Source organism: Salmo salar, chromosome 24 (genome assembly GCF_965601325.2).
Source record: "Salmo salar chromosome 24, fSalSal1, whole genome shotgun sequence".
NCBI classification, from domain to species: domain Eukaryota; kingdom Metazoa; phylum Chordata; class Actinopteri; order Salmoniformes; family Salmonidae; genus Salmo; species Salmo salar.
Window position 1 is genome coordinate 42,064,249 of NC_138314.1, and position 20,646 is coordinate 42,084,894.

Sequence of the window (20,646 nt, forward strand, 5' to 3'; positions counted from 1 at the left end):
TAGGATGTGTCCTCAAGTCCAGTGTCCTCCAGTCCAGTCAGTAGTCTGTGTCCTCCAGTCCAGTGTCCTCCAGTCCAGTCAGGAGGCTGTGTCCTCCAGTCCAGTCAGTAGGCTGTGTCCTCCAGTCCAGTCAGTAGGCTGTGTCCTCCAGTCCAGTCAGTAGGCTGTGTCCTCCAGTCCAGTCAGTAGGCTGTGTCCTCCAGTCCAGTCAGTAGGCTGTGTTCTCCAGTCCAGTCAGTAGGCTGTGTCCTCCAGTCCAGTCAGTAGGCTGTGTTCTCCAGTCCAGTCAGTAGGCTGTGTCCTCCAGTCCAGTCAGTAGACTGTGTCCTCCAGTCCAGTCAGTAGGCTGTGTCCTCCAGTCCAGTGTCCTCCAGTCCAGTCAGTAGGCTGTGTCCTCCAGTCCAGTGTCCTCCAGTCCAGTCAGTAGGCTGTGTCCTCCAGTCCAGTCAGTAGGCTGTGTCCTCCAGTCCAGTCAATAGACTGTGTCCTCCAGTCCAGTCAGTAGGCTGTGTCCTCCAGTCCAGTCAGTAGGCTGTGTCCTCCAGTCCAGTCAGTAGGCTGTGTCCTCCAGTCCAGTCAGTAGGCTGTGTCCTCCAGTCCAGTCAGTAGACTGTGTCCTCCAGTCCAGTCACTAGACTGTGTCCTCCAGTCCAGTCAGTAGGCTGTGTCCTCCAGTCCAGTCAGTAGGCTGTGTCCTCCAGTCCAGTGTCCTCCAGTCCAGTCAGTAGGCTGTGTCCTCCAGTCCAGTGTCCTCCAGTCCAGTCAGTAGGCTGTGTCCTCCAGTCCAGTCACTAGGCTGTGTCCTCCAGTCCAGTCAGGAGGCTGTGTCCTCCAGTCCAGTCAGGAGGCTGTGTCCTCCAGTCCAGTCAGGAGGCTGTGTCCTCCAGTCCAGTCACTAGACTGTGTCCTCCAGTCCAGTCAGGAGGCTGTGTCCTCCAGTCCAGTCAGTAGGCTGTGTCCTCCAGTCCAGTCAGGAGGCTGTGTCCTCCAGTCCAGTGTCCTCCAGTCCAGTCAGTAGACTGTGTCCTCCAGTCCAGTCAGTAGGCTGTGTCCTCCAGTCCAGTCAGTAGGCTGTGTCCTCCAGTTCAGTCAGGAGGCTGTGTCCTCCAGTCCAGTCAGTAGGATGTGTCCTCCAGTCCAGTCAGTAGGCTGTGTCCTCCAGTCCAGTCAGTAGGCTGTGTCCTCCAGTTCAGTCAGGACGCTGTGTCCTCCAGTCCAGTCAGTAGGATGTGTCCTCCAGTCCAGTCAATAGGCTGTGTCCTCCAGTCCAGTGTCCTCCAGTCCAGTCAGGAGGCTGTGTCCTCCAGTCCAGTCAGGAGGCTGTGTCCTCCAGTCCAGTCAGTAGACTGTGTCCTCCAGTCCAGTCAGTAGGCTGTGTCCTCCAGTCCAGTCAGTAGACTGTGTCCTCCAGTCCAGTGTCCTCCAGTCCAGTCAGTAGGCTGTGTCCTCCAGTCCAGTCAGTAGGCTGTGTCTTCCAGTCCAGTGTCCTCCAGTCCAGTCAGTAGGCTGTGTCCTCCAGTCCAGTCAGTAGGCTGTGTCCTCCAGTCCAGTGTCCTCCAGTCCAGTCAGGAGGCTGTGTCCTCCAGTCCAGTCAGTAGGCTGTGTCCTCCAGTCCAGTCAGTAGGCTGTGTCCTCCAGTCCAGTCAGTAGGCTGTGTCCTCCAGTCCAGTGTCCTCCAGTCCAGTCAGTAGGCTGTGTCCTCCAGTCCAGTCACCTGGCTCTGTCCTCCAGTCCAGTCAGTAGGCTGTGTCCTCCAGTCCAGTCAGTAGACTGTGTCCTCCAGTCCAGTGTCCTCCAGTCCAGTCAGTAGGCTGTGTCCTCCAGTCCAGTCAGTAGGCTGTGTCCTCCAGTCCAGTCAGTAGGCTGTGTCCTCCAGTCCAGTCAGTACGCTGTGTCCTCCAGTCCAATCAGTAGGCTGTGTCCTCCAGTCCAGTGTCCTCCAGTCCAGGCAGTAGACTGTGTCCTCCAGTCCAGTCAGGAGGCTGTGTCCTTCTTCAGTCTAGAGGCTGTGTCCTCCAGTCCAGTGTCCTCCAGTCCAGTCAGTAGGCTGTGTCCTCCAGTCCAGTCAGTAGGCTGTGTCCTCCAGTCCAGTCAATAGGCTGTGTCCTCAAGTCCAGTCAGTAGGCTGGGTCCTTCTTCAGTCTAGAGGCTGTGTCCTCCAGTCCAGTCAGTAGACTGTGTCCTCCAGTCCAGTCAGTAGGATGTGTCCTCAAGTCCAGTGTCCTCCAGTCCAGTCAGTAGTCTGTGTCCTCCAGTCCAGTGTCCTCCAGTCCAGTCAGGAGGCTGTGTCCTCCAGTCCAGTCAGTAGGCTGTGTCCTCCAGTCCAGTCAGTAGGCTGTGTCCTCCAGTCCAGTCAGTAGGCTGTGTCCTCCAGTCCAGTCAGTAGGCTGTGTCCTCCAGTCCAGTCAGTAGGCTGTGTTCTCCAGTCCAGTCAGTAGGCTGTGTCCTCCAGTCCAGTCAGTAGGCTGTGTTCTCCAGTCCAGTCAGTAGGCTGTGTCCTCCAGTCCAGTCAGTAGACTGTGTCCTCCAGTCCAGTCAGTAGGCTGTGTCCTCCAGTCCAGTGTCCTCCAGTCCAGTCAGTAGGCTGTGTCCTCCAGTCCAGTGTCCTCCAGTCCAGTCAGTAGGCTGTGTCCTCCAGTCCAGTCAGTAGGCTGTGTCCTCCAGTCCAGTCAATAGACTGTGTCCTCCAGTCCAGTCAGTAGGCTGTGTCCTCCAGTCCAGTCAGTAGGCTGTGTCCTCCAGTCCAGTCAGTAGGCTGTGTCCTCCAGTCCAGTCAGTAGGCTGTGTCCTCCAGTCCAGTCAGTAGACTGTGTCCTCCAGTCCAGTCACTAGACTGTGTCCTCCAGTCCAGTCAGTAGGCTGTGTCCTCCAGTCCAGTCAGTAGGCTGTGTCCTCCAGTCCAGTGTCCTCCAGTCCAGTCAGTAGGCTGTGTCCTCCAGTCCAGTGTCCTCCAGTCCAGTCAGTAGGCTGTGTCCTCCAGTCCAGTCACTAGGCTGTGTCCTCCAGTCCAGTCAGGAGGCTGTGTCCTCCAGTCCAGTCAGGAGGCTGTGTCCTCCAGTCCAGTCAGGAGGCTGTGTCCTCCAGTCCAGTCACTAGACTGTGTCCTCCAGTCCAGTCAGGAGGCTGTGTCCTCCAGTCCAGTCAGTAGGCTGTGTCCTCCAGTCCAGTCAGGAGGCTGTGTCCTCCAGTCCAGTGTCCTCCAGTCCAGTCAGTAGACTGTGTCCTCCAGTCCAGTCAGTAGGCTGTGTCCTCCAGTCCAGTCAGTAGGCTGTGTCCTCCAGTTCAGTCAGGAGGCTGTGTCCTCCAGTCCAGTCAGTAGGATGTGTCCTCCAGTCCAGTCAGTAGGCTGTGTCCTCCAGTCCAGTCAGTAGGCTGTGTCCTCCAGTTCAGTCAGGAGGCTGTGTCCTCCAGTCCAGTCAGTAGGATGTGTCCTCCAGTCCAGTCAATAGGCTGTGTCCTCCAGTCCAGTGTCCTCCAGTCCAGTCAGGAGGCTGTGTCCTCCAGTCCAGTCAGGAGGCTGTGTCCTCCAGTCCAGTCAGTAGACTGTGTCCTCCAGTCCAGTCAGTAGGCTGTGTCCTCCAGTCCAGTCAGTAGACTGTGTCCTCCAGTCCAGTGTCCTCCAGTCCAGTCAGTAGGCTGTGTCCTCCAGTCCAGTCAGTAGGCTGTGTCTTCCAGTCCAGTGTCCTCCAGTCCAGTCAGTAGGCTGTGTCCTCCAGTCCAGTCAGTAGGCTGTGTCCTCCAGTCCAGTGTCCTCCAGTCCAGTCAGGAGGCTGTGTCCTCCAGTCCAGTCAGTAGGCTGTGTCCTCCAGTCCAGTCAGTAGGCTGTGTCCTCCAGTCCAGTCAGTAGGCTGTGTCCTCCAGTCCAGTGTCCTCCAGTCCAGTCAGTAGGCTGTGTCCTCCAGTCCAGTCACCTGGCTCTGTCCTCCAGTCCAGTCAGTAGGCTGTGTCCTCCAGTCCAGTCAGTAGACTGTGTCCTCCAGTCCAGTGTCCTCCAGTCCAGTCAGTAGGCTGTGTCCTCCAGTCCAGTCAGTAGGCTGTGTCCTCCAGTCCAGTCAGTAGGCTGTGTCCTCCAGTCCAGTCAGTACGCTGTGTCCTCCAGTCCAATCAGTAGGCTGTGTCCTCCAGTCCAGTGTCCTCCAGTCCAGGCAGTAGACTGTGTCCTCCAGTCCAGTCAGGAGGCTGTGTCCTTCTTCAGTCTAGAGGCTGTGTCCTCCAGTCCAGTGTCCTCCAGTCCAGTCAGTAGGCTGTGTCCTCCAGTCCAGTCAGTAGGCTGTGTCCTCCAGTCCAGTCAATAGGCTGTGTCCTCAAGTCCAGTCAGTAGGCTGGGTCCTTCTTCAGTCTAGAGGCTGTGTCCTCCAGTCCAGTCAGTAGGCTGTGTCCTTCTTCAGTGTAGAGGCTGCTGCTCTATCGCTTTAGAATCCAATCGTATTGTGGCTTCCTTACATATAAGGCAGGCCACTCAACCCCACTGCACAAGTGCTCTTCTGTTCTGGCCGCCTGGGCGGCTGTCACTGTGGTAACTGTTGTGGGCTGGAGATAGCGCTCTGTGTGTGTGTGTTGGTGTGTGTGTGTGTGTCAGTGTGAATGTGTGTGCGTGTTTGTGTGGTTTAGAAGAGGTTTCAGTGCTGCCTTGGGTTATCACTGTCTGGAACAAGGGGATTTTCTCTCTCGCCTTCTTTGCTCACTCCCCCTGTTCCTAAATATTTGGTTGATAAAACAACTCCTTAACCAGTGGTTGAAGTCAGATGATACCTCAGTCTCCTCTCACACGGGGCATCCCTGTATCCCTCCATGTCCTTCACAACTTCCTCTTTTCTGTCCTTCACTGCCTTTCTCTTGTTATTACAACAATGATGATTAGGTCACTGTAAATGTCATTAGAAGTTCACTAAAAGCCAGTCAAACGTTCCCCTGCATCCACTCTACTTTAGTTCTGTTTGTATGGATGAGCCTAGTATATGTGATATGTGTTGCTCACTACATACAGTTAGATCCTGGAATATCGTTTGCTAAATATGTGTATGTGACCAATAACATTTGATTTGATTTATACTAAACCTTATGTTCTAAATAGTATGTAGTATGATTAGGAGACTTTATGTAGTTTTAGTAAGTATGGTGAAATCAATACGGGTTTCCATGGTATTTCCCAATGCTAAACATTCTGAAAACCATGTCATTACTACCTTTTAAAGACATCCCATTTTGCAACTCAAAGCGTACAGATATCTGGGGTCGTGTCGGTAGTCTGTCTTGCCTACTACTTACAACATACTGTGTACTAATAAAAACCAGGTCCTATTTAGAACTACGCTACAGTAAAAACTAATGCAGTAAAACAAATGTGAACCAACATACAGTACTAGGCCCATTCCTACTGAGAATGCATCATCTAATTTTTGCATTTATTTTAACCTTTATGTAACTAGGCAAGTCAGTTAAGAGCAAATTCTTATTTTACAATGACGGCCTACCGGGGAACAGTGGGTTAACTGCCTTGTTCAGGGGCAAAATGACAGATTTTTACCTAGTCAGTTCAGGGATACGATCTAGAAACTTTTCGGTTGCTGGCCCAGCGCTCTAACCACTAGGTTACCTGCCGCCCCTAATGCACAATCACATGATCTTGACTACGGTACAGTGATTCACATTATCTTGATTATCAGCTGTTGTCTAACACACCTACGTCTGGAAAGACGATTAATCTTCCTCAATAGCGTGCAGCGAATTCTACTAGATGAAAAGCCAAAATCTGTATGACATCCTGGTATTTAGGCCTTCTATCTTTTTGCATACCCAATCAGCCTACTATTTAGAATGCTAGTATGAGTATTCGGACACGAAAGAAAGAAAGAAAGAAAGAAAGAAAGAAAGAAAGAAAGAAAGAAAGAAAGAAAGAAAGAAAGAAAGAAAGAAAGAAAGAAAGAAAGAAAGAAAGAAAGAAAGAAAGAAAGAAAGAAAGAAAGACAAATAAATACCTTTGTTCCATCTTGGAGGACAACTTGGACAAACTTCCTGAAGAAGTGCGTGTCACAGCGGACGAATCGGCCTATACCTGAATGAACCTGTCAGAAGTGACGCATTGCTTTTTAAGGTCCAGTGATTACACCTCGCCATCCCTTTCTATTTTGTGTGTATGTGTGCTGCTGATTTTTAGGTTCCAACTTTGAAATATGACTTTCTCTCCAAAGGTTAAACAACAAGCCCATGTGATAAATGGCTCTGAGGTCTCGTCTGCCCATTTTATGCCTTCTGACATAAAATAAATACTCCAGTCTCCTCTCAGAGGTGCAGAATGGCAGAAATCAATGATGTCTAATTAATTCAACTGCAAAGGAGAAGCAGTCCCCCTTCCTCCTCACCTCCTTCTCCCATCCACCTCCTCCTCCTCTCCTCTCCTCTTCCTCTCTTCCTTCTCCTGTCCTCCTCTCCTCCCTCCTCTTCCTCTCCTCCTTCACCAGTCCACTTCCTCCTCCACCCACACTGGAGCGGATGCATTAAGCACTCATGACAACTGATTATTACTGAGGACTAGGAGACACACCTGAATGGTGACGTAATATTAATCGCCCTGCGCTGACGCGATGACACACCGGCCACACGCTCATGCTCAGTGTAAAGAAAGGTGAGAGGACTATTGAATGGCACCGCAGGCATAGTATGTATGTGTGTACGTGCAAACAATACTCATCCGGTTAAGTTAATGTGTGTGTGTGTGTGTCTGTGTGTTTATTAGCAACATAGACAACTTGCCTTCCTTTTTCCCTCCATACTCTCATCAACCCTACATCACCTTGATCCTATCACCTCGTATCGACAGTACAGCCGGACGGAGGCTTGACTCCTCAACCTTTATGTAGCCGTTTGGAGAAAGGTGAAGGGTGGCCCGTCAGACTGAATTTATCTCCCCATGAAGACTCGGTATAGCAGGAAGGGTTCAGGGCCCGGCAACAGGGGGGCGGCAGGGTTAGCATGGCTTAGTGTGGTGGCTAGCACCTCTACCCCGGAGACGATGACTGAGCTGCTACTGAAGGGATGGAGCTATACCACCTGTACCCTCTATACCCCTGTCTCCAACCCTACGGCCTCATGGGTAAAGACATTAGTGCGCTGGCCCTCTAAGTGTCAGGAGAATGGAGCCTTGTGCCTTAGTGTTACTTGATACCGCACTCCATTCCTCGACTTAAATCCCATGAATCACCACTCCACTCTGGGTTTCATGTCTCAGCAACTGCTCCAATCAGCCAAAGTATTATCCAGCCTTTACTAAATCACTTTTTTCCTGTCTTCTTTTCTCCTCTTTAAATCTGCCACTGGTTAACTAATCTTCTTACAACATAAAGCAGGGTTCACCAACTGGCGGTCCACGGGCCGAATTTGGTCCGCGGATAATTTTATTTGGCACCCCAAGTTTTCTGAGCAAATGTTTTATTTATTATAATAATTTTTTTAATTATTTTATTGATGGACATAAAAGACTGTAAAATCACGAGAAAATCAGCTCCAAGTGATTTCGATTTTGGACATCTGTTCCAAAGTATTTCCACGCATAATAGAGAGACATACAGTACAGTATGTGATCCATACCAATGTAAGCAAGGTTTGAAATTATACTTTTTTTTGAAAAATATTATATCTGTTTGGGCTTTTTGCTTTAAATTTGCAGTTCACAAATGATTTGTAATTATGTTCCAGCCCCCTGACCATCCGCTAAAGAAAAAAAATCGGCCTGCAGCTGAATCTAGTAGATGATCCCTGATATACAGTATTATATGCTACTCTCCCTCCACTACACATCATCTCTCGCTCTCACACATACACACATACACACATACACACATACACACACACACACACTAAATTGGTTTCCACCCTCGCACGGCCCGTTGAAAGAGAACGGTTACGCTCTAACAGCCGTTTGAGTCGTGGCTCAATGAATGATCATCCCACTAATCCCATCCCACTGAGGCCTAGTATGACACCATGCTACACACACACACACACACACACACACACACACACACACACACACACACACACACACACACACACACACACACACACACACAGGAACGTGCATAGACACCCCCCCCCCCGAAAAAAACCCTGACTTTCATAATTTATATCTAAAACTTCATAACATACCAACTGCCTCTGTTTTTTTAGCATAGGCCTCCTTATTTCTCACTCATCACACACTGTAAGGAAAGCTAGTTACTACAGTGCCTCCTAAACACATGATTGACATGGGAAAAGAGGGTGTGCTATCAATTGATTGTGATTTATCTTCAATGCTCTTACAAAATGACTTCATAATGTAATATTCATCATCTTCTAACTGAAGATATATGGCTGGCTGGCTAGTGGCTTGTCTGGATATTTTTATATATGTTTGTTAGCTAGACTCTAGACTACCTGTGTTGCTGCTGCTGACTGAAGAAGGGATGGAGTTGGGTCGGAGCGAGGGTCGTTGATGCAGCTGCTCCTCTCTGCTGTGTGTATTAACCAACCAAATCGAATATTGATGATGATCAAGTGTTATCAAGTGTTAATCAAATGTTATGCTAATGTGGCAGTACTAGGTAGCTAGCTACACACACTCAATCGGTGACTGAATCTCAAGCCTTGCATGGATACCGGGCGCTCGTAATCTTTGTACAGGGCATGTGGGGGTGGCAAACGTGACGATGTCACAACGACTTGGGGGCAGTGGGTTCAGAACAACAATGACAAAAACTGTATAAAAAAAAATATATAGAGTACCAGTCAAAGGTTTTTCTTTATTTTTACAATTTTCTGCATTATAGAATACTAGTGAAGACATCAAAACTATGAAATAACACATAGAATCATGTAGTAACCAAAACAGTCTTAAACAAAATCACATTTTAGATTCTTCAAAGTAGCCACACTTTGCCTTGATGACAGCTTTGCACACTCTTGGCATTCTCTCAACCAGCTTCACCTGGAATGATTTTCCAACAGTCTTGAAGGAGTTCCCACATATGCTGAGTACTTGTTGGCTGCTTTTCTTTCACTCTGCGGTCCAACTCATCCCAAACCATCTCAGTTGGGTTTAGGTCAGATGATTGTGGATGGCCAGGTCATCTAATGCAGCACTCCATCACTCTCATTGGTCAAATAGCCCTTACACAGCCTGGAGGTGTGTTTTGGGTCATTGTCCTGTTGAAAAAACAAATTATAGTCCCACTAAGCGCAAACCAGATGGGTTGGCATATCACTGCAGAATTCTGTGATTGCCATGCTGGTTAAGTGTGCCTTGAATTCTAAATAAATCACAGACAGTGTCACCACCAAAGCATCATCACACCTCCTCCTCCATGCTTCACGGTGGGAACCACACATGTGGAGATCATCTGTTCACCTACTCTGCGCCTCACAAAGACATGGCGGTTGGAACTAAAAATCTCAAATTTGGACTCATCAGACCAAAGGACAGATTTACAACGGTCTAATGTCCATTGCTTGTGTTTCTTGGCCCAAGCAAGTCTCTTCTTATTATTGGTGTCCTTTAGTAGGGGTTTCTTTGCATCATTTCGACCATGAAGGTCTGATTCACGCAGTCTCCTCTGAACAGTTGATGTTGATATGTGTCTGTTACTTGAACTCTGTGAAACATTTATTTGGGCTGTAATTTCTGAGGCTAGTAACTGTAATTAACTTATCCTCCTGCAGAAGAGGTAACTCTGGGTCTTCCTTTCCTGTGGCGGTCCTCATGAGAGCCAATTTCATCATAGCGCTTGATGGTTTTTGCGACTGAACTTTCAAAGTTCTTGAAATGTTCTGCATTGACAGACCTTCATATCTTAATGTAATGATGGACTGTCCTTTCTCTTTGCTAATTTGAGCTGTTCTTGCCATAATATGTTATTTTACCAAATAGGGCTATCTTCTGAATACCACCCCTACCTTGTAACAACATAACTGATTGGCTCAAACATATTAAGAAGGGAAGAAATTCCACAAATTAACTTTTAACCTTTTACGGCTAGGGGTTCCGCTAGCGGAACGTTTCGACAACATCCGGTGAAATGGCAGAGCGCAAAATTTTTGTGGGAAATATTTAACTTTCATACATTCACAAGTGCAATACACCAAATTAAAGCTTAACTTCTTGTTAATCTAGCCACCATGTCAGATTTCAAAAAGGCTTTACGGTGAAAGCAAACCATGCTATTATCGGAGGACACCACCCCATCAAACAAACACATGACAATCATAATTCAACCCTCCAGGCGCGACACAAAACTCAGAAATAACAAAATAAATCATGCCTTACCTTTGAAGATCTTCTTCTGTTGGCACTCCAGTATGTCCCATAAACATCATAAATGGTCCTTTTGTTCGATAAATTCCATCGTTATATCTCCAAAATGTCAATTTATTTGGCGCGTTTGAATCTGAAAAACACCGGTTCCAACTCGTGCGATATGACTACAAAATATCTAATAAGTTACCTGTAATCTTGATCCAAACATTTCAAACAACTTTCCTAATACAACTTTACGTATTTTTTAACGTAAATAATCGATAAAATTTAAGACGGGATAAACTGTGTTCAATACCGGACGAAAACAAAGTGGAGCGATCTTTCAGGTCGCTCGCCCCAACCACAACAGTACACTAGACTCGACCCTCGTTCTGAACAGCCATACTTCTTCATTACTCAAAAGAAAAACATCAACCAATTTCTAAAGACTGTTGACATCCTGTTGAAGCGATAGGAACTGCAAGCAAGTGCCTTAGAAATCCATATAGAAAACCATTGAAAAAAAAATCCTGGATGGTTTGTCCTCGGGGTTTCGCCTGCCAAATAAGTTCTGTTATACTCACAGACATGATTTTAACAGTTTTAGAAACTGTAGAGTGTTTTCTATCCTCATCTACCAATTATATGCATATCCAGGCTTCTGGGCCTGAGTAGCAGGCAGTTTACTTTGGGCACGCTTTTCATCCAAGATTCCGAATGCTGCCCCCTATCCCAAAAAAGTTAACAAGGCACACCTGTTAATTGAAATGCATTCCAGGTGACCACCTCATGAAGCTGGTTGAGAGAATGCCAAGAGTGTGCAAAGCTGTCAGGCAAAGGGTGGCTACTTTGAAGAATCGCAAATGTAAAATATATTTAGATTTGTTTAACACTTTTTGGGTTACTACATGATTCCATATGTGTTATTTCATAGTGTTGATGTCTTCACTATTCTTCTACAATGTAGAAAATAGTAAAAATAAAGAAAAAGCCTTGAATGAGTAGGTGTGTCCAAACTTCTGACTGGTACTGTATATATACCACCACCCAAAAGGACACTTGGCACGTGGAAGGGCAAAAGGCCAGGTGCTCAGGCACAGGTGGTGTCTGCATACACACACCAGTTGTTCCAATATGTGGCCATAATCAACTCATACCAGTCGTAACACTGCCATAGATACCCTGACCTCTCTCTCTCATGACTCTGCCCCCCTCCCGCACCCTCATCTGTATTCATTCCTTACTTCCTTAACCCCAGCATTGCTCCCCCACAGTACAGTACTATTCTCAGTGCCAAAGACAGGCTGAAACCAGCAGGCTGTGCCTCATTCAGGAGGGTCAGGAGATCACATTATGTCTTCAGGAGGGACATTTTCCCTCTTGTACAACTTCTGCTTTCTCCAACACCTCTCTCATCTTCTCTCTCTCACTGATTTTCTCTCTCTCTCTGTCTCTCTCTCCAACATCTCTCTCTCAACATCTGTCTCTCTCTGATTCTCTCTCTCTCTCTCTCCTGCATTTCTCTCTCTCTGATATTCTATATCTTTCTATCTCACTCTGTCTCTCTCTATGTCTGTCTCTATATCTCCTCCAGCCACAGCTCATCCTAGCATATACTGTATCAGAACAGCCTGTGAGGGGTGTCTTGTTTCCCTCATTCATTCATTTACTTGTGGCTAAATTCATTTGAAGGAGGAGAGGTCAGGTGCCCTGACATCCATCAGAGCCCTCCAGGGAGAGGTAATGAAACGCTACACACAGGGTTTGAAAAAAACAGCTGTGATGGGTCAGAGATCAGAACACAGGCAATTGCAAAGGTCAAGGATTGGAGGTGCATGGCCGTGAATCATATCTGTGTTGTGTATTGAAAATGCCTCTCGCATCAATTTGAGGCTGCTTTGTTCTTTTTCCAGCCTCTGAAGCCAGTCAGAGTATGTGTCTCAAATGACACCCTATTCCCTGAAGTGCACTATGGGCCCTGGTCAAAAGTAGGGCACTATGGGCCCTGGTCAAAAGTAGTTTACTGTAGGTTGTAGGGTGTCATTTGAGAAGCACACAGAAGCCTGACACACTGGTGTGTGAGCCATCATTCCTTTTAATCCCCGTTAATTTACATGACGACTGTGTGGGACGTGACCGTAACAAATAGTTTGCTGTGCTCCGTTTACAGCGTCTTAGATCAACCAGCTAAATCAAAGTAGATAAAAAAATATATTTGCGCTCCTGTGGCTCAGCTGGTAGAGCATGGTGGTTTTCATTCCCGTTGGAGGATAACTATACAACAATGGATGCACGCCTGGCTGTACGTTGCTGTGGATAAAAGCGCCAGCATATATTATTAATATTATATGAATCTACTTGTAAAGTACGAGAAGAGTAAGGTCAATTGTAGTTTCATCGTACCTTATAATACCACTATATCCCGTTTTTATAGAGGGGTGTGGATCATTAGCTCATTCCGACCCAGAAAGTTTTCATTTAGGATGGGGTGATTACCGTATTCAATTTTTACCACTTGAGTTGGTGCGAAAGTCACAGTCACAGTGATCACTAGAATTCTAACTCACTGGTCATTTATCCAACTCGCCAGCTTACGCCAACCAAACTGACGTGTAACACATCTTCTTAAGAGATACATTCAGTAGGTTAATAGACAGACAACTACACTGCCTTCACACCCCTGGACTTTTCCCTAATTTTGTTGGGTTACAAAGTGGGATTAAAATGGGTTTAATTGTGATTTCTGGTCAACGATCTACAAAAAATACTCCTTAATGTCAAATTGGAAGAAACATTTGAACAATTATGGAAATGTAATGAACAAAAAAGCCCTAATATATCTTGATTAAGATATTCAACCCCACTGAGTCAATACATGTTAGAATCACCTTTGGCAGCGGTTGCAACTGTGCACACCTGGTGCAACTGTGCACACCTGGATTGTACAATATTTGCCCATTGTTCTTTTTTAAATTCTTCATCCTCTGTCAAGGTTGTTGTTGATCATTGCTAGAAAGTCATTTTCAAGTCTTGCCATAGATTTTCAAGCCAATTTAAGTCAAAACTGTTTCTCAGCCACTCAGGAACACTCAATGTCATCTTGGTAAGCAACTCCAGTGTATATTTGGCCTTGTGTTGTAGGTAATTGTCCTGCTGAAAGGTCCGTTTGTCTCCTAGTGTCTGGTGGAAAGAAGACTGAACCAGGTTTTCCTCTAGGATTTTGCCTGTGCTTAGCTATATTTTGTTTCATTTAATCCTAAACTCCATAGTCCTTGCCTATGACAAGCATAGCCATAACATGATGCAGCCACCACCATGCTTCAAAATATGAAGAGTGGTACTCAGTAATGTGTTGAATTGGATTTGCACCAAACATAACGCTTTGTATTCATGAAGTGTATTTCTTTGCCACGTTTTTTTGCAGTATCACTAAAAGTACCTTGTTGCTAACAGGTTGCATGTTTTGGAATATTTTATTCTGTACAGGCTTCCTTCTTTTCACTATGTCATTTAGGTTAGTATTGTGGAGTAACTGCAATGTTGTTGATCCATCCTCAGTTTTCTCCTATCACAGCCATTAAACTCTGTAACTGTTTTAAAATCCTAATTGGCGTCATGGTAAAATCCCTGAGCGGTTTCCTTCCTCTCTGGCAACTGAGTTAGGAAGGACACCTGTATATTTGTAGTGACTGGGTATATTGATTGACCATCCAAAGTGTAATTAATAACTTCACCATGCTCAAAGGGATATTCAGCATCTGCTTTTATTTTTTTTATTTTACACATCTAACAATGGATGCTCTTCTTTGCGAGGCATTGGAAAACCCCACTGGTCTTTGTGATTGAATCTGTGTTAAAAATTCACTACTCGATTGAGGGACCTTACACGTAATTGTATGTATGGGGTACAGAGATGTTAAGCACTATTATTGCACACAGAGTGAGTCCATGCAACTTATTATGTGATTTGTTGAGCACATTTTTACTCCTGAACTTATTAAGGCTCGCCATAACAAAGGGGTGGACTAATTATTGACCAAAGACATTGCAGCTTTTCATTTTGTATTATTTCAAACATTCCACTTTGACATTATGGGATATTGTGTGTATATCAGTGACACACAATCTCAATTTAATCAATTTTAAATTCAGGTTGCAACACAACAACATGTGGAAAAAGTCAAAGGACTGCTGTATATATGCATTCGTCTCATAAGACCATAGATTTTGTAGACAACCAGACATATTTGTGGCTGTTAACACATCTGTTTATGCTATCCTGGTGCAGTGAAAATAAAAATAAATAAAAATAAAGTAAGCATTATGCAACGTCTTTTAGAGATCTTTTATGTTTTTGTTTATGGAGCCTCTAGCCTGATGTTCTGCTTGATGCCTCCATACAGGTTGGAGGGCTCCTTTTACGAGGTGATGCAGGTGGAGTTTGAGATGGACAACATCATCAACCTACAGTCTACCCAGACCATCCGGTGGCAGATCGAGTATCCCTCCACAGGCACACAGGCAGAGGCCGTCTCCCACCTCTACATCAGCCAGAGAGACATCCAGGGCATCGTACCCCTGGCCGAGGTAAAAGGAAACTAGGAGGAGCTAGGAGGACAATATGGGGCAGGACAGGTCATTTAAACAGGGATCTAGAACATCCATGTGCTGGGTATTCTTTGGAAGCCATTTTATTTTAAATCAGCAATAGAGCTCTCCTCAGTCAAGTCAATGAACATCCATGAGTTGAAGACCAGGAAGAAAAGCCCCCCTCGAAATGTCAGATGCATATTGACTAGTCATCGATTCCCCAGGGCCATGCAGATACCCTCCATCTGTCACCTACTCCTTCTCCCCCTCAGAAGAACACACCGACATGTTCTTTCATTTTGACTTAATAAGCAGCTTTCTCCTCCATCCCACTTCCTTGGAGGCTCTAAATGTCTGAAATGTCAGACCGTGTACCACCCTCCTGCTCTGCACAGCACCCCTGCTACCCCCCTTCCTGTCCCCCTGTCTACTATAGACTGGCAGGGGTCAGAGGTGACATGTAGATCAGTAAGAGGGCCTGAGGGAAGATGGATCCCTCTCCCTGGGCTGGACGGATCCCTCTCCCTGGGCTGGACGGATCCCTCTGCCTGGGCTGGACGGATCCCTCTGCCTGGGCTGGACGGATCCCTCTGCCTGGGCTGGACGGATCCCTCTGCCTGGGCTGGACGGATCCCTCTGCCTGGGCTGGACGGATCCCTCTCCCTGGGCTGGACGGATCCCTCTCCCTGGGCTGGACGGATCCCTCTCCCTGGGCTGGACGGATCCCTCTCCCTGGGCTGGACGGATCCCTCTGCCTGGGCTGGACGGATCCCTCTCCCTGGGCTGGACGGATCCCTCTCCCTGGGCTGGACGGATCCCTCTGCCTGGGCTGGACGGATCCCTCTCCCTGGGCTGGACAGATCCCTCTCCCTGGGCTGGACGGATCCCTCTCCCTGGGTTGGACGGATCCCTCTCCCTGGGCTGAACGGATCCCTCTGCCTGGGGGGCTCATGTCTCAGAGCACCTTCTTTTGGGGGGTTAGAGTTCTAGGTTAAGGTTAAGATCTATGTACATTTTCCCTATCCCAGTTCACACACCTGATTCAACTTATCAAGGGCTTGCTCATTAGTTGACCAGTTTAATTGGGTGTAAGTGGAGTGGCTGGCGGTGCTCGAGTGGAGGTTTGGGAAACGCTGCTCTACAGGAACTGTTATGAATTTCAGGATTATTATAATAGTTTGTAAATATTGTGAAACGTATGGGTTTAGATTAAGATCCAATAACCTAGTATGGTGTAATACTAATATACAGTACCAGAGGTGGTTTTAAATTCTTATTATTGAAATATTTTTCTTTAGGGATCAACTAGTTAGATCAACTTTAATATTGCAGATAGATTGTAGATTCCATCAATGTAATTGTCTGCATCATTTCCAATCCCCCATATATTTTTCGGTAAATATACAGTACCAGTCAAAAGTTTGGACACACCTACTCATTCAAGGGTTTTTCTTTTTTTTAAACTATTTTCTACATTGTAGAATAATAGTGAAGACATCAAAACTATGAAATAACACATATCATATGGAATCATCTAGTAACAAATCAAAATATATTTGAGATTTGAGATTCTTCAAAGTATCCAACCTTTGCCTTGATGAAAGCTTTACACACGCTTGGCCTTCTCTCAACCAGCTTCATAAGGAATGCTTTTCCAACAGTCTTGAAGGAGTTTGCACATATGCTGAGCACTTGTTGACTGCATTTCCTTGACTCTGTGGTGTAATACTTCTACACCAGAGGTGTTTTAAAATTATTATTATTTAGATATTTTTCTTCAGGACCATATCTCAGACTGGCCAATGCAAAGAAAATATAAAAATGGGAAAAAGAACACAGACACTGGACAGAGGAACTCTGCCTACAAGGCCAGCATCCCGGAGTCGCCTCTTCACTGTTGACATTGAGACTGGTGTTTTGCGGGTACTATTTAATGAAGCTGCCAGTTGAGGACTTGTGAGGCGTCTGTTTCTCAAACTAGACACTCTAATGTACTTGTCCTCTTGCTCAGTTGTGCACCGGGGCCTCCCACTCCTCTATCTATTCTGGTTAGAGCAAGTTTGCGCTGTTCTGTGAATGGAGTAGTACAGTACACAGCGTTGTACGAGATCTTCAGTTTCTTGGCAATTTCTCACATGGAATAGCCTTAATTTCTCAGAACAAGAATAAACTGACGAGTTTCAGAAGAACGTTTTTGGTTTCTGGCCATTTTGAGCCTGTAATCGAACCCACAAATGCTGATGCTCCAGATACTCAACAAGTCTAAAGAAGACCAGTTTTATTGCTTCTTTAATGAGCACAACAGTTTTCAGCTGTGCTAACATATTTGCAAAATGATTTTCTAATGATCAATTAGCCTTTTAAAATTATAAACTTGGATTAGCTAACACACTGTGTCCATTGGAACACTGGTTGCTCATAATGGGCCTCTGTACGCCTATGTAGATATTCCATAAAAAATCTGCCGTTTCCAGCTACAATAGTCATTTACAACATTAACAATGTCTACAGTGTATTTCTGATCAATTGATGTTATTTTAATGGACCAAAAATGTACTTTTCTTTCAAAAACAAGGACATTTCTAAGTGACCACAAACGTTTGAATGGTAGTGTATATACAGTGCATACATAAAAACAGAAATACCTTATTTACATAAGTATTCAGACCCTTTGCTATGAGACTTGAAATTGAGCTCAGGTCCATCCTGTTTCCATTGATCATCCTTGAGATGTTTCTACAACTTGATTGGAGTCCACCTGTGGTAAATTCAATTGATTGGACATGATTTGGAAAGGCACACACCTGTCTATATAAGGTCCCACAGTTGGCATTGTATGGTCAGAGCAAAAACCAAACCATGAGGTCGAAGGAATTGTCCATAGAGCTCAGAGACAGGATTGTGTTGAGGCACAGATTACATTTTGTATTTTTATTTAACCTTTATTTAACCAGGTAGGCTAGTTGAGAGCAAGTTCTCATTTACAACTGCGACCTGGCCAAGAAAAAGCAAAGCAGTGCGACAAAAAACAACAACACAGAGTTACACGTGGGATAAACACAAGTACAGTCAATAACACAATAGAAAAATCTATATACAGTGTGTGCAAATGGCGTAAGGAGGTAAGGCAATAAAGAGGCCATAGTAGCGAAGTAAGTACAATTTAGCAAATTAACACTGGAGTGATAGATGTGCAGATGATAATGTGCAAGTAGAAATACTGGTGTGCAAAAGAGCAAAGAAAAGTAAATAAAAACAATATGGGGATGAGGTAGGTAGTTGGATGGACTATTTACAGATGGGCTGTGTACAGCTGCAGCGATCGGTAAGCTTCTCAGATAGCTGATGCTTAAAGTTAGTGAGGGAGATAAAAGTCTCAAACTTCAGCGATTTTTGAATTCGTTCCAGTCATTGGCAGCAGAGAACTGCAAGGAAAGGCGGCCAAAGTAGGTGTTGGCTTTGGGGATGACCAGTGAGATATACCTGCTGGAGCGCGTGCTACGGGTGGGTGTTGTTATGGTGAGCTTTACTTTGCAAAGACTTAAAGATGACCTGGAGCCAGTGGGTCTGGTGACGAGCATGTAGCAAGGGCCAGCCAACGAGAGCATACATGTCGCAGTGGTGGGTGGTATATGGGGCTTTGGTGACAAAACGGATGGCACTGTGATATAGAGTGCTGGAGTGTTGGAGGCTATTTTGTAAATTACATCTAGCCAGACACCTTGCAGTCTAGCCAGACACCTAGGTATTTGTAGGTGTCCACATATTCTAAGTCAGAACCGTCCAGAGTACTGATGCTAGTCGGGCGGGCGGGTGCGGGCAGCGATCTGTTGAAAAGCATGCATTTAGTTTTACTAGCGTTTAAGAGCAGTTGGAGGCCACGGAATGAGTGTTGTATGGCATTGAAGCTAGTTTGGAGGTTTGTTAACAGTGTCCAAGTAAGGGCCAGATGTATACAGAATGGTGTCGTCTGAGTACACCCTCAGCAAGAGCGACATCGTTGATATATGCAGAGAAAAGAGTCAGCCCGAGAATTGAACCTCTATGGGTACCCCCATAGAGAATGCCAGATGTCGGACAACAGGCCCTCCGATTTGACACACTGAACTCTATCTGAGAAGTAGTTGGTGAACCAGGCGAGGCAGTCATTTGAGAAACCAAGGCTGTTGAGTCTGCCGATATGAATACGGTGATTGACAAAGTTGAAAGCCTTGGCCAGGTCAATGAAGATAGCTGCATATTACTGTATTTTATTGATGGCGGTTATGATATCGTTTAGTACCTTGAGTGTGGCTGAGGTGCACCCATGACCAGCTCGGAAACCAGATTGCACAGCGGAGAATGTACGGTGGGATTCGAAATGGTCAGTGATCGGTTTGTTAACTTGGCTTTCGAAGACTTTAGAAAGGCAGGGCAGGATGGATATAGGTCTGTAACAGTTTGGGTCTAGAGTGTCACCCCCTTTGAAGAGGGGGATGACCGCGGCAGCTTTCCAATCTTTAGGAGTCTTGGACGATACGAAAGACAGGTTGAACAGACTAGTAATAGGGGTTGCAACAATGGCGGCGGATAATTTTAGAAAGAGAGGGTCCAGATTGTCTAGCCCAGCTGATTTGTATGGGTCCAGGTTCTGCAGCTCTTTCAGAACATCTGCTATCTGGATTTGGGTGAAAGAGAAAGCGGGGAGGCTTGGGCAAGTAGTTGCAGGGCGTGCGGAGATGTTGGCCGGGATTGGGGTAGCCAGGATGAAAGCATGGCTAGCCGTAGAGAAATGCTTATTGAAATTCTCGATTATCGTGGATTTATCGGTAGTGACAGTGTTTCCTAGCCTCAGTGCAGTGGGCAGCTGGGAGGAGGTGCTCTTATTCTTCATGGACTTTACAGTGTCCCAAAACTTTACAGTGTCCCAAAACTTTTTGGAGTTACAGCTGCAGGATGCATATTTCTGTTTGAAAAAGCTAGCCTTTGCTTTCCTAACTGACTGTGTGTATTGGTTCCTGACTTCCCTGATCTGGGGAAGGGTACCAAAAAATGTCTGCAACATTGAAGGTCCCCAAGAACACAGTGGCCTCCATAATTCTTAAATGGAAGAAGTTTGGAACCACCAAGACTCTTTCTAGACCTTGCTTCCTGGGCAAACTGAGCAATCGGGGCCTTCCCTGTAGCTCAGTTGGTAGAGCACAGTGTTTGCATCGCCAGCATGGTGTGTGCAACGCCAGGGTTGTGGGTTCGATTCCCACGGGGGCCAGTACAAGAAAGAAAGAAATGAAATGTATGCATTCACTACTGTAAGTTGCTCTGGATAAGAGCGTCTGCTAAATGACTAAAATGTAAATGTAAAAATTTGGAAGACCCATTTGTGACCAATCGGGGGAGAAGGGCCTTGGTCAGGGAGGTGACCAAGAGCCCAATGGTCAATCTGACAGAGCTACTGAGTTTCTCTATGGAGATTGGAGAACCTTCCAGAAGGACAACCATGTCTGCAGCACTCCACCAATCAGGTTGATTTGCCAGACGGAAGCCACTTCTCAGTAAAATGCACATGACAGCCCGCTTGGAGTTTGCCAAAAGCCACGTAAGGACTCTCAGGCCATGAGAAACAAGATTCTCTGGTCTGATGAAACCAAGATTGAACTCTTTGACCTGAATGCCAAGCCTCACGTTAAGAGGAAACTTGGCACCATCCCTACGGTGAAGCATGGTGGTGGCAGTATCATGCTGTGGGGATGTTTTTCAGCAGTAGGGACTGGGAGACTAGTGAGGATCGAGGGAAAGATGAAAGGAGC

At 46.0% G+C, this 20,646-nt stretch overlaps 1 protein-coding gene across 1 annotated transcript in view; it reads left to right on the forward strand.

Moving 5' to 3' along the window:
- LOC106585906 (transmembrane protein 132C) overlaps positions 1-20,646 on the forward strand; it is a 481,307-nt gene that overhangs the window by 361,790 nt on the left and 98,871 nt on the right. The window contains exon 4 of the mRNA XM_045707191.2: positions 14,674-14,857. Coding sequence (XP_045563147.1) covers positions 14,674-14,857 — 184 coding nt within the window. The remainder of the gene's footprint in view (positions 1-14,673; positions 14,858-20,646) is intronic.